The sequence below is a fragment of the Leucoraja erinacea genome, chromosome 20, assembly GCF_028641065.1.
Source record: "Leucoraja erinacea ecotype New England chromosome 20, Leri_hhj_1, whole genome shotgun sequence".
NCBI lineage: Eukaryota > Metazoa > Chordata > Chondrichthyes > Rajiformes > Rajidae > Leucoraja > Leucoraja erinaceus.
In genome coordinates this window covers 24,351,667-24,366,582 of record NC_073396.1, presented here as the reverse complement: position 1 = coordinate 24,366,582, position 14,916 = coordinate 24,351,667, and the positions used below count along the sequence as shown (strand labels likewise).

Here is a 14,916-nt window from a genome sequence, read left to right as displayed (position 1 = left end):
CTGAACAACAATCACACACACACTAGCATTATCCTACACATTAAGGACAATTTACAGAAGCAAATTAAGCTACAAACCTGCACGTCTTTGGGGTGTGGGAGGAAACCGGAGCGCTCGGAGAAAACCCACGTGGTCACAGTGAGAACGTACAAACTCCATACAGACAGCACTCATGGTCATGATCGAACTCGGGTCTCTGGCGCTGTGAGGCAGCAACTCTACCGCTGTGTCACCCCACATCATCCATTTATAAATCACATTAGGTTATTGATGGACAACCAATCAACAATGCCTTTTTTAAACCTAACAGCAAACCTGAAAAACATCCATATTACATAACGGGGATTAGAATTCCAGCATTGTCAATGTCGACCACTCCCTCGGCAGTTATTTCTTTGAGATGGACAAGCACTTGCAATGGATAGTTTTAATCCAATGATTCATGGCATTTACTTAAGGTCATTTCAAGGTGAGAAAACACGAAGAAAAGTGATATCAATGGCACTTCTTGTCACTGCGGATTCAACGGTTATGAAGCATGCGGTAATAAATGCAATACATAAACAGAACAAACATAAGACTATAAGTAGGAGTAGCCCTTCTGCCCATTAAGGCAATGCGTCATTCAACAGGATCATCATTGACCCGAGTTTAGAGTTACAGAGTGGAAGCAGGCCCTTCAGCCCACTGAGTCTATGTCAGCCAACGATCGCCCTTTCACTAGTTCTATGTTATCCCAGTTTCGTTACAACTACACTAGGGGCAATTTACCAAATCCAATTAACCTACAAAACCTGCACCTCGTGGGAGGAAACCGGAGCACCCGGAGAAAACCCACGCAGTCACAGGGAGAACGTGCAAACTCTGTACAGACAGCGCACGCTGTCAGGATTGAACCTAGACCTGTGGTGCTGTAAGGCAACAACTTTATTGCTGAGCCACTGATAATGGTGTATTTCTGTCATGATGCAGTAAAAAAACATTGTTTTGCGTGTTATCCCGGGAGAAATTTCATACATGGTTAAAATAAAAATGTCATATGTAAGTACAACAAGCAAAGAGAAAGGAAACGTGGTGCAGAATATAGTATTACAGCATCAGAGAAAGTGCAAGTTTAAACTAAATGTTAGGTCAAATCGCTGTCTTGTTGGATCATGATTGTAGATTTATTCTCCTGAAACGTATTAGTCATAGTCATACAGCACAGTAAGTGGCCCTTTGGCCCATGCCAACCCATCTACGCCAGTCTCACCTGCCTGCGTTTGGCCCTTATCCCTCTAATTCTTTCTAATGTACCTGTCCAAATGTCTTCTAAATGCTGTTAGTTTACCTGCCTCAACCACCTCCCCTAGCAGCTCATTTCATACACCCACCACTCTCTGTGATAAAAATTGCCCCTCAGGTTCCTATTAAATCTGGATATTGGTGAGCCAAGTCAATTAAAAAAATATATAATAATCTAATTTTGAGGCTGCAGTTACTAAGACCATTTGCTTTCATTTTCAAACAAGATTCACATTTATTTAACTACTGTACTTGAATTTAAATTTAAATTTAATTTCAAGTTGTAATGGTGGGGTTTGAACTCATGTCTCAGAATCTGTGGCCCAGAACCCTGGCATCAAGACTATTAATTTGCCCCTTGCAGCTACCTGCGCCAATACTTAGTGATGGTGCTTGCAATCAAAATGTTGGTTTAATAGTTCTCCTGTGAAGTTCCTTGTTGTCAAAGTTAATAGAATGAGCTAAATGAAAGTTCTGTCAAACACTAAAGGATCTTCTGATTTCCTGTTATAATCTATTAAAATTAAAAATTTTAAACAAAAGCCCACACTAACTCAGTGGATCAGTCAACATCTCTGGAGAATGTTTTGGATCAGGTCCCTTCTTCAGATGGAAGGATCCTGACCCGAAACATTGCCTATCCAAGTCCTCCAGGGATAGACACAGAAACATTGAAAATAGGTGCAGGAGTAGGCCATTCGGCCCTTCGAGCCATCACCGCCATTCAATATGATCATGGCTGATCATCCAAAATCAGTACCTCGTTCTTGCTTTTCCCCCATATCCCTTAATTACGTTAGCCTTCAGAGCTATATCTAACTCTCCCTTGAAAACATCCAGTGAATTGGCTTCCACTGCCTTCTGTGGCAGAGAATTCCACAGATTCACAACTCGCTGGGTGAAAAAGCTTTCAAGAAGGAACTGCAAATGCTGGAAGATCGAAGGTACACAAAAATGCTGGAGAAACTCAGCGGGTGCAGCAGCATCTATGGAGCGAAGGAAATAGGCGACGTTTTGGGCCGAAACCCTTCTTCAGACTGAAAAAGCTGAATAACTGAAAAAGGGTGAAAAAGCTTCCTCATCTCAGTCCTTAGATGCTGCCTGACCCGCTGATTTACTCCAACTTTGTGTCTTTTTGTGTATTAACCAGTAGTCCTTTGTTTCTCCATAAAAAGCAGGCTGAATGGTTCGGTGAAGACAAAGTTTTGGCCAAGACCAAAATTGTTTGATATTCATTTTAGCTTGGCAGGTGGGACTAGTGTAGATGGGTCATCTTGGTCAGCATGGGCAAGTTGGGCCGAAGGGCCAGTTTCCATGCTGTATGGCACAATGACTTGACGTTGCAAAATAACAATTAGTTTCAAAGATACCTCAGGAACTAGCATTTCTTTAAGGAAGTAAATAGTTCATCTGGAAATGTTTTAATCTGAAATTCCCCTACTGCATTTTTATTGGGGAATTCCAAACCATTGATGGGACAATTATAACGATCTTCTAAATATTTAGATCTTACTCTGTGAGAGAATTTGGAAGGGTCAAATTATTTTTGTTTCAGTTTTATATGAGCTTTTCCCTTTCCAAGCTCAAATTATTTAAGTAATTAAAATCTTTGCAATAGGACAGATACTAGCACCAAAGATCCGGGTTCGATCCTGACTATGGGTGCTGTCTGTATGGAATTTGTACATTCTTCCTGTGACCGCGTGGGTTTTCTCCAGGTGCTCCGATTTCCTTTCCTCTCACGCTCGAATGACGTGCAGATTTGCAGGTTAATTGGCTTTGTTAAAATTGAAAATTGTCCCTAGTGTGTAGGATAGAGCTAGTATAAGGGGTTGGCGCGGACTCAGTGGGCGAAGGGCCCGTTTCCGCACTGTATCTCTTTAGTCTAAAGTCCCTCAGAGCAATCTCTGTCCCAATAACTACATTGATTGCACTGCACGGGAAAACCAGGATACTGTCTAATTCACATCTGACTCATTGAGGACTGGACTTTATTAAAGGAACCGATGCACTACATTTCTTAGAACTACTGTAGTTCTCAGGAACCTAGTGCATCAGTTCCTTTGATAAAGTCCAATGGCTTTTTTGAAGTCTTTATTGAATTAGTCAGGATTGAACCCGGGTCTCCGGCGCTGCTGTGCCACTGTGTCGCCCTAACGCTATTCACGTTATTTCCTTTATCATGTACCTGTACACGGTGGAAGGCTCGATTGTAATCGTGTATTGTCTTTCCTCGGACTGTTTAGCACACAACAAAAACTTTTTAGGAAGGGTCCCGATCCGAAACGTCACCTATTCCTTCTCTCCAGAGATGCTGCCTGACCCGCTGAGTTATTCCAGTATGTTGTGCCTATCTTCGGTTTATCTATCTTCTATCTGCAGCTCCTTTCTACACAGCATTTGACTGTACCTCTGAACGCATGACAATAAACTCAACTCAAAAATACTCAAACGTTAACACAGTGGGTTGTGTCTCCAAGAATATATTTCTACCAGGTTTTTTCCTCGACGTTAGACACTGTCCAGATAAAACAATTCAAGTTTCAGAATACAGACACGAAGTAACTCAGCGAGTCAGGCAGCATCGCTGGAGAAAAGGAATAGGTGACCTTCTGGGTGGAGACCCTTCTTCAGACGTTGTTTTCCCGGGAGTGTCAGAGGTTAATCGGGAGATCTGATGGAAGTATATTCTTACCGACAGCAGATTAAACGCAATGCACACACGGGGTTGAGGGGGCCCACCCCACAGTACTTGGTGTGAGTCAGTTTCCTGCTTGAGAAGAACTAATTGAAAATATAGCAACTGCTAGCAAAGATAGTGTGCTGTGGCGCTGGAAGGCAATTCAGGGCGTGGTGTGTTAGACTCATACCTGTGGAGGCGGGTCCGGGCGGGGCAGGGAGTAAGGGTGTTGCGAGCAATCGACGTGTCATTGCCTGAAGGTAGTGTTGTGTTGTGTCGTGTCGTGTCCGGAGATCAGGGCAGAAGCGGGCGAGAGGGGCTGCGGAGGGAGATGGCTCTATCTCAGTTACAGTGTCTAGACAATGAGCATATCAACTATCGGGTCAACGTCACCAAGCCCGAGTTCTTCTACAGCGAGGCGCAGAGGTTGGCGGTGGAGGTGTTGGTGGCCGAAGGGATCCATGCTTTTCATCAGACGGTAGCCAAGGAGAGCCTGAGGGAGTTCCTCTCCCACCTGGACATCCAGCAGATCCTGAGCTCGGTCAGGGACTTCCACGGAGAAGACCCACCGCCGGCTACCCGGGAGGTTGAGGACCAAGGAGGAGATGATGAGGTGGGACAAGGGGAACAGGAGAGTAAACCGCTCTCTCTGCACTACTGGCCCGAATCCTCGGACGTTTCCCGACCCGGGTTGGACCTGGGTTGGCCGGACTGCGCTGCCTACCGAGGGGTGACCCGGGCCAACGTATACACCCAACCCCCCTTGGATGGCTCCATGCACATCAAGGAGATGTTCCGTCGGATGATCAGCCAAGCGCAGAAGGTGAGAGTGCATTTATTTAGCCACCTGCTCATAGACTCCGACAGCACGGAAACAGGCCCTTCGGACCCGCTTACCCACGCCGACCAAAAGGTTCCCCCATCGACACAAGTCCCACCTGCCCGCGTTTGGCCCATATCCCTCTAAATCTTAGATAGACACAGAGTGCCGGAGTAACTCAGCGGGTCAGGTAACATCTCTGGAGGGAAATGATAGGTGTCGTTTCGGGTCGGGACCCTGCTTCAGGACCCTGGCCTTTCAGTGGAAATAAGGGTCCAGACCCAAAACATCATTTAGCCTTTTTCCCCAGAGATGCTGGCTGACCTGCTGAGTTACTCCAGCACTGTGTCTATCTTTGTTATAAACCAGCATCTACAGCTCTTTGTTTCCACATCCCTCTACCATGTACAGCCTGCCTCAACTACCTCCACCAGAAGTTCATTCCATACACCCACCATCCTCTGTGTGTGGGGTAAAAAAAGTTTCCCAGTAAATCCTTCCCCTCTCACCATAAACCTACGTCCTCTGGTTCTTGATTCCTTGACTATGGGGTGAAGACTCTGCATTTACCCTATCTATTCTCCTCATGATTTGATACATTTCTGTAAGATCACCTCTCATCCTCCTGTGCTCCTAGGAATACAGTGTACAGCCTCTCTCCGTAGCTGAGGCTCTCGAGTCATGTCTCCTAGTAAGACCACCCAACGTGAGGGAGGGTGGGGGGAGGATATTTGCTGACAGATTTGGTGCAGCAAGCTCCCACAGACAGCCATGTGATCAAGACCAGATCAGCTGGTTTTGAAGTCGTTGACAATTAAATAGCCTGACCTCACTTCCATCGAGGGGATATATCGCAGTCGTTGCCTCAAAAAGGCCGACCCACACCACCCTGGTCACACACTCATCTCCCCGCTACCTTCAGGTAGAGGGTACAGGAGCGTGAAGACCGCAACGATCAGGTTCAGGAATAGTTACTTCCCCACAGCCATCGGGTCTGACTTGGCTCTGACAAAACTCTGAACATTAATAGCCCATTATGTTATTTGCACTTTATCAGTTTATTTATTCATGTGTGTGTGTATATACGTATATAATGGTATATGGACACACTGATCTGTTTTGTAGTCAATGCCTACTATGTTCTGTTGTGCTGAAGCAAAGCAAGAATTTCATTGTCCTATCAGGGACACATGACAATAAACTCTCTTGAATCTTGAACCCCTCTTTAAAATAGCACAACCATGAACCGAGTTGGTTGAATATATCAGATGATATTAGATCCTTCTCTGGGACCAGCAAGCAAAGAGTCCACAAATGATGATGCCATCTTGATGGTCGTACTCACTAGTCTTTGTGAAAGGGTTTCAAACGACGACAAATAAAGTCAGAAAAAAAACAACCTAGTTTAATTGGTTATAAAATCTAAAGGGCCTGTCCCACCAGCATGCGTCTAGTGCGACCAAACGTGGTCGCTTGAGGCCTACTGCCTCGCGGGGCCGGTCCCACTTTGATCGACGGAGGCGTATGGAGTTGTGCGGGGCTGGTCCCGACATCGTGCGGGGCTCCGAAAATCCTGCACAACGACCTGTCGGCCCGTAGCCGCATTGAGGCCGTACGCAGCGTCTTGACGTCGTACGCAACGTCTTGACATCGTACGCAGCATCTTGATGGCGTACGCGTTGAGCGTTGACCTCACAGCCCAGCGTGCCGTTGCGTGATGACGTCACCGCCTGACGCCATGCGACGTCCAAATTCAGTCGTCCCGTCTCCTGCCCAGCTGATTGGTGAGTTTGATGTCGGGACCAGCCCCGCACAACTCCATACGCCTCCGTGGTTCGAATTGGGACCGGCCCCGCTAGGCCATGTGCCTCAAGCGACCACGTTTGGTCGCGCTAGACGCAGGTTATCGCATGCTGGTGGGACAGGCCCTTAACACTTCTACATTCTGCTTGTATAGAAGCATGTGTCAGAGAACATTGAAGAGACTCTTAAAAGAAAGGAGGGAGATATAGGTTTAGAGAGGGATTGTGGCAGTGAAGTTTGGAAAACTAGTTTGGTTTATTATCGTCACATGTACTGAGGTACAGTGAAAAGCTTTCTTTGTTGCGCACTATCCAGTCAGAGAAAGGACTATACATGATTACAATCGAGCCGTCCGCAGTGTACAGATACAAGATAAAGGGAAGAAGATTACGTCCAGTAAAGTCCAATTAAGGATAATCAGAGGGTCTTAAATGAGGTAGATGGGAGGTCAGGACCACATTCTAGCTGGCAAAAGGGATCAGTTAAAACAAGGGATTTGTTTAATTTATTTTCACGTGTTCCGAGGTACAGTGAAATGCTTTTGTAGTGTCCAGTCAGCGGAAAGATAATACATTATTATAATTAAACTTCCACGGTGTACAAGATACAGGATAAAGAGAATGATGGTTAGTGGAAGATAAAGTCCAGTAAAGTCAGATTAAGGATAGTGCGAGGGTCTCCAGTGAGGTAGATGGCAGTTTGTAAAATGATAGATAGTCTCCATGCCCAACTTGTGGGTTAATCAAAGGTCGACACAAACTGCTGGAGTAACTCAGCGGGACAGGCAGCATCTCTGGAGAGAAGTAATGGGTAGCGTTTCGGGTCGAGATTCTTCTTCAGACAGTTTTTTCGTACACATTGTAGGTTAATCATCCTGATTCATCAGTTACAGAATTGTATAACGTTAACGTTGCATTGTAAGTCAGTCAAGTTTAATTTAATGCATTTACAGAGCAAAGTTTAACTATTCTTACGGTGCTAGGGTTTGTCGAGTGTCATTAAATATTTCCAGCTAAGTTTATGTTAGAGTCACCATTTCAGTGTGGAACTGTAAGGTACAATGAGCAGTCAGGCAATGTTAAGTGAACAGATCAAATTTGCTGCAATGGTTGTTTCAAGGAGTGGTGCTTGCAACCAGAGAGGGTGAAGACTAAAGAGACAGACAGCCAAACCTGAGTCCGAGTCTTTGTTCCCCAGTGTATACACTATGTTATTGATGTGAGGTATTAAAACAAGCATTGTTTGGAGTGATACTGTATTACCTTTCCATGGCATCTTGATCCTTTCATTATTCCTGAACCAACTATACTTAGCCACGGTGGCATGATGGTTAATGCTTTACAATGCCACAGATCAGGTTCAATCCTGACTGCGGGTGCTGTCTGTACAGAGTTTGTACGTTCTCCCTGTGACCATGTGCGCTTTCTCCGGATGCTCCTGTTTCCTCCCACACTCCAAGTTTGTAGATTAATTGACTTTGTCAAATTTGTAAATTGTCCCTAGTGTGTGCAGGGTAGGGTTAATGTCACTCATTGATGTGGACTTGGTGGGCCAAAAAGTCAGTTTCCCCACAATAGCTATAAACTAAACTAAACAAAGAAGATAAGAACATGAAGGCTGTACGCAGCACATGCTTTGTATTGCCACAGCAATGCTGAAGTCAATTCTGATCTTCAATAAAATAGATTTTGGAGGCAGGCATCATGTTTTCTCCGGTGACTGTACATCATACTACCGAGCTGGAATTAACTTCCAGGTAATAATGCTTATTAAGCCACAAAACGCAGGTAGGCTTGTGGATTTGATGACCAATGTAAAAAGTGTGTAGGAGATACGAGGAACTAAAGATGCAAGAATCTCAAGCAAAACACAGAGTGCTGAAGAAACCATAACAACAGCACTTTGTAGGTACCATAACAACATTTAAAAGACATTTGGACAGGTACGTGGATAGGAAAGGTTTAGAGGGATATAGGCCAAACGCGGGCAGGTGGGAATAGAGTAGACTCGACTCGGCATGGGCATGTTGGGCCAAAGGGTCTGTTTCCGTGCCGTGTGAGTGTGTAAGAAGTAGATGTGAAAGTGGGATAACATAGAACTAGTGCGAACGGGTGATCGATGTTGATTTAACTATGTTTTAGACTACATAATATTATTCGCTCAGCATATGGAAAATAATTTTGGACTCATTGGGCTGAAGGGCCTATGTCCATTCTATATTTTAGTTTTAGAGCTACAGTGTGGAAACGGGCTTTACAGCACAACAAGTCCACGTCGGCTATCGGTCACCCTTGCACATGGTGTGTGCATCCAACACACTAGGGGCAATTAATAGAAGTCAATTAACCTACAAACCCATAGGTCTTTGGGATGGGAAGGAACACCAGAGCATCCAGAGAAAACTCACATGGTCGCAGCTAGCCATCATCTGTAGAACGTGCAAACTCAGTACAGACAGCACCCGAGGTCAGGATCGAACCCGGGACTCTGGCGCTGTGAGGTCGACGTTCTACCACTGCACCACCATCAACCAAAACAAGCCGTGGCTACTGGAGTAAGTCAAAGGCTAGGTGAGACAAGTGGCTCGTCTCCTGACACTCTGCCTTTCTGTCATCTGCAAGGTACAAATCACGAGTGCAACGTATTTTGGAAGGAGCCTGGCACCATTCAGGCCTTTAACCATATCTACTGCATCCGTTGTTTCCAATGTGGGCTCCTGCAAGACCAAACGTGACCATTTCATTGAACACTAACGCTCTGTCCGCCTAGGCCTATGAGATCTCCCAGTTGCCAACTATTTCAACTACTCTTCCCCTTCCCTTTCTGTCCTTGGCCTCCTCCACTGTCAGAGTGAGGCCACACGCAAATTAGCGGAACAGCACCTTATATTTCACTGGGGCAGCTTACAACCTGGCGGTATGAACGTTGATTTCACTAATTAAAGTAACTCCAGTATCCTTCCCCCCCCCCTCCCATTCTTCCTACCAGTTCCTCTGTTCACATCCTTATATCCTCCTTGTTATCACACCCTCTCCAGCCAACAATGGACCATTATGGGCTCCACACTTCCTGGGCTCATCTGTTGCCGACCCTGATTTCTTCTGCCCCTAAACCTTCAGTTTATTTTCCCCCTTGCACCCACCTGCACTTTCAGTCTGAAGAAGGGTTTCAACCTGAAATGTCACCTATTCATTTTCTCCAGAGATGCTGCCTGACCCGCTAAGTTACTCCAGCATTTTGCATCTAATCTTCGGTATAAACCAGCATCTGCAGTCCCTTCCAACCCAGTTTGCACATCATGCTGACTTTGAACTGTATCACCAGCCCTTCATCATGGACTCTAAATCCTGCATTATATTAGTGCTGATGGGTCGGGAATATCCTCGCCAGAAGGCTCGCAGAGGTTCATGAAGTCAGCTAGCCATCACCTGTAGATGGAATTAGGGGGTGGCCAATAAATGATGGACCACCCTGTGATGTCCAGACACTAAAAATTAATTGTAAAAAGCTGCCTGACCTTCTGAAACCTTGCATTTTAGTTTTGAGATACAGTGTGGCAACAGGCCATTCAGCCCACCGAGTCTGTGTCGACTAGTTCTATCCTACACACAGGGACAACTTACAGATTAAGCTACAACCCTGCATGTATTTGGAGTGTGGGAGGAAACCGGAGCACCCGGAGAAAAACCACGAGGTAACACGGAGAACGTGTGAACTGCATAACGACAGCACCCGAGGTCAGGATTGAACCCGAGTCCCTGGAGCTGTGAGGCAGCAACTCTACCGCTGCGCCACCGTGACGCCCACTCTTTTGTTGCTTCAGATTGCCTGCATTAGTTTATTTTTCCCCAAGTATTCTGTAGTGTCTGGACAACATTTACCTCCCTGTCACTAACATTAAACAGATGATGTGGCTGATGTTACCTCGCTGCTTGTGGGAACTTGCTGGGCTCGTGTCTCCATGGATTGGCCTGTCTCCTGCTTTAGCTCATTACTGCAAACTTGTAAAAAAAAGACAATGGCTGAAAATCACGTTATAGTGTCTGAAACATGGAATGATGTGGAATTTATAGCAGATACGCAGGCCACTCAGCCCAACGGAACAATACTAGTGTTTCTGTCTTACTCTCGCTAATTCTCACTCTCTGCTCCTGTCAGGCAGAAGATACAGAAGCTTGAAAGCGTGTACAACCAGATAAGGGAATGACTTCTTTCCCTCTGTTATCAGGCTCCTGAACAGTCCTTCCATAGGCTAGAGGTACTGTCCGATTCACCTCTACCCCCATTGTGGATATTGGACTTTGTCTATGGAACTGTTTGATTGCTACTGGCCGTATCCGCTCGGAGGTAGTCATTCCAACCAGTGAATAGACTTTTGGCCTTTGAAATACAGCATTGAAATAGGCCCTTCGGCCCACTGAGACCGCACCAACCAGCGGTCCCCATACACGAGCACTATCCTATACACTAAGGACAATTTCCAGAAACTAGTTAACCTACAAATCTGTACGTCTTTGGAATGTGGGAGGAAGCCAGAGCACCCAGAGAAATCCCTTGCGGTCACAAGGAGAACGTGCAAACTCAGTACAGACAGCACCAGTGGTCAGGATCGAACCCGGGACTAGGGTGCTGTAAGGCAGCAAATCTGCCGCTGTGCCACCCTGCCACTCGAGTAAATACTTTTTTCTTAATACTTTGTGCAGGAAGGAACTGCAGATGCTGGTTTACACTGAAGATAGACACAAAAAGCTGGAGTAACTCAACAGGCCAGGCAGCATCTCTGGAGAAAACAGATAGGTGACGTTTCAGGTCGAGATTTCCGGTCTGAAGAAGGGTCCCGACCCGAAACATCACCTGCTCCTTTTCTCCAGAGTTGCTTCTTGACCCGCTGAATCACTCCAGCATTTTGTGTCTGTCTTTCTTAATTCTTTTTTATATTTGCAGTTTTAGTTTTAGTTTTCCACATGATATCATCTCCAAGTTGCGTCTAAAAGGAAATTTCAATGAACAATTCCAGTGAAATGAGTTTGAACCGCAATCAGTAGATAATGACCAGCAATAAAGATTGATCGGTTGATTAAATGACTGTCGGGTGACATCTGAGCAAATAACTAACTGCTTTAAATCTTTTCCCAGGTAATCGCTGTCGCAATGGACATATTTACTGACATCGACATCTTCAAAGACTTGCTGGATGCAAGCTTCAGGAGAAAGATTCCTGTCTACATCATTCACGACGAGGCTAACATTGAATACTTCATGAAGATGTGTGACGATGCGCAAATGCACATGGGAATGCTGAAAGTAAGTGGCGGTGATTTAGTGGGTGGACAGGCAAACAAACCAGCGCTGATATTGTGTCTGAATCATCAGTTAAAGATAATGACCCGTTGGATAGTCACGGCTTAAAATAAAAAGCTGGAATGCATTTGCACCGGAAATGCTCAATGGTCCTCAGACGGTCACAGGTGATAGGAGCAGAATTTGGACATTCCGCCCATCAAATCTACTCTGCCATTCAATCATGGCTGATCTATCTCTCCCTTCTAACCCCATTCTCCTGCCTTCTCCCCATAATCCCAGACACCCATATTAATCAAGAATCTATCTGTCTCTGCCTTAAATATATCCAGTGACTTGGCGAAGAATTCCACAGATACACCACTCGTTCTTGTAGTAGAAGTTTAAACATTTCAGAGTGTAATCTTACAGCAGGTTAATAGGGACTTATTTCAACGGGCATTTGCCATTTCCATGGCCAATATCAATTCTCTTAAGGATTGAGAATACAAGTGAATATTAGTTGTCGTCTTTCACATGAGGTGAGAGGGGCAAGATTTAATAGGAACCAGAGAAGCAACTATGTTACTCAGAAGTTAATAATGCACACTTCAACCCAGGGTAGGGGAAAAAAAGAACCAAAGATCGTATTTTAATTCAATTTAGTTTAGAGATACAGCGTGGAAACAGGGCCTTCGGCCAGCTGAGTCCACGCCGACCAGCCACCCCCGTACACCAGCATTATCCTACACACTAGGGACAATTTACAATTCTTACCAAAGTCAAGTAACCAACAAACCTGTACATCTTTGGAATATGGGAGGAAACCAGAGCACCCAGAGAAAACCCACATGGTCACAGGGAGAACGTATAAACTCCCTACGGCCACACCTGTAGTCAGGATTGAAATGGCGATCATCTGATTTTTTCAAATTAATATATCGTCTCAGCTTCATCCATATACACTCACTTGACAACCATTCATTCATGAATGCTTAATCAATAAAGCAATTCTCCTGCCTCTTTTAACCCCACCTCTATCTGGTCCCTCTGCCCTGGAACATTAAGATGCTGTCTTGAACCTCCTTTGCCATTTTACTGTAAAAGCCTTAATATCCCAGTCCCAAATTGCTATCCACGCTTTGAATTAATTCACCTTATTGTCAGACTTCCAGCATTGAAATAAATGCAATTTAATCCAGTTGCTGTATGGCAGCAACTCTACCGCTGCGCCACTGTGCTGTCCTAATTTTATTTAACATAATGATAATATGTTAAATATATCTAGGGTGAGAAAAAGATTTAATGGGGACCCGAGGAGCAACTTTTTTATTCCGAGTGTGATATACGGAGTATTTTACTCGGGGTAGGGGAATAAAGAACAAGAGGGCACACATTTAAGGTGAGAGGGGAAAGACTTAACAGGAACCTAAGGGACAAATGTTTTACCCATCGGGTGGTGGGTATATGGAACAAGCTGCCAGAGGAGGTAGTTGAGGCAGGTACTGTAACAGCATTTAAAAGACACTTGGACAGGAACATGGATAGTAGTCTAGAGGGATATGGGTCAAACGCAGCCAAATGGGACTAGGTCGGCGGGGACGAGCTGGGCCAAAGAGCCTTTTACCATGCTGTATGACTCTATAACTATGTTATACCTGTACAGGAAACAAAATATGTGCTGTCACAGTTACAAACCGGGCTAAAATAGTGGCATGAATGTATAAGAAGTGAGAGTTAATTTAGACCTCCAAGCCTGCTCTGTCATTCATTGAGATAATGAATTTGCTGCTTGTAGCTTCAGCTCCACATTCCTAACTACCCCGATAACCTTTAATCCCCTTGCTTATCAAGAATCTTATTTAACTCTGCCGTAAACATATTCAAACGCTCTTCGTCCTCTTTGAAATAAGCATTCCAAACATTCGCAGCTGACTAGTTTTAACAGATTCTTCCAGAAGGCAAAACTAAACATTGCACACCTCCAGATTCAGGGACAGTTTCTTCCCAGCTGTTACCAGGCAACTGAACACAGCAGCCCAGGCTATCACGCAAACCAACCTCTACAATTCACGCTGCCTCGACAAGGCCACCAGCTGATAGTCACTTCTCTGTCTCCCGTCAGGGAAGAGGTACAGAAGTGTGAAAACGCACACCTCCAGATCTCAACCCGGAACAATACCGAGTCGGGAATTTACTCCAGAGATGCTGTCTGGCCCGCTGAGTTACTCCAGCTTTTTGTGTCCATCTCCAGATTCAGGGGAAGTTCAGGGACAACTGTTAGTGTGGTCCTGACACTTCATCTACCTCATTGGAGACTATAGACTGTCTTCAATCTGACTTTATTTTGCACTAAACTTTCATCCTGTAGCTGTACACTGGGGATGGCTTGATTGTAATCATGTATAGTCTTTTAGCTGTCTGGATGACACGCACCAAAAAGCTTTTCACTGTCCTTCGGTGCATGTGGCTATAATAAACTAACCTAAACACCCTCTCCATGCCCTACCCTATCAAGTTCCATCAGGATCTTTTGGATCTTACACAACCTTGCGTGCCTATTTTTTTTCTTTCTGAGACAACCCATCTATCAAAGGTAAAAACCTTCACTGCTGATTGTACGCTGATATTACAAAGGCATTTCAAAAATGATGCCCCACCTTTGTTCAAAATTATTTTGCTGTCTCGGCTTCAGACCATGACGTATGGCCTATGTCATAACCATGGAAATATCCCTGTTCAGTGAATTATTAACTAACCCAAGCAGCCTGGTTACGCTATAACCAAGCTCCTGAGTGTCTGGTTTCACCAACGGGCTTTCATTTTAATTTGCATTACATGCCTGAATCCCCCGTGATCACAGTGTGTTTTTTAACCTCCGCGCACATCCTTGCATCACTCGCAGGATGGCACACAGAAACGGGTGCTCAAAGGAGAAAGTCCAGCAACTACAGAATGGCAGCAAATACATAATTTAGTGTACTATAGAGATAAGGAAATAGGTGCAGGAGTAGGCAATTTGGCCCTTCGAGCCAGCACTGCCATTCAA

At 45.0% G+C, this 14,916-nt stretch overlaps 2 protein-coding genes across 2 annotated transcripts in view; one reads left to right on the top strand and one right to left on the bottom strand.

The window, feature by feature from the left end:
* slc5a10 (solute carrier family 5 member 10) overlaps positions 1-14,916 on the bottom strand; it is a 90,008-nt gene that overhangs the window by 14,501 nt on the left and 60,591 nt on the right. The gene's annotated exons all lie outside the window — the stretch shown is intronic.
* Positions 4,080-14,916, top strand: part of LOC129706977 (protein FAM83G-like) — a 40,884-nt gene continuing 30,047 nt past the window's right edge. The window contains exons 1-2 of the mRNA XM_055651679.1: positions 4,080-4,787; positions 11,724-11,891. Of these exons, the coding sequence (XP_055507654.1) occupies positions 4,296-4,787; positions 11,724-11,891 (660 nt within the window). The 5' untranslated portion in view covers positions 4,080-4,295. The remainder of the gene's footprint in view (positions 4,788-11,723; positions 11,892-14,916) is intronic.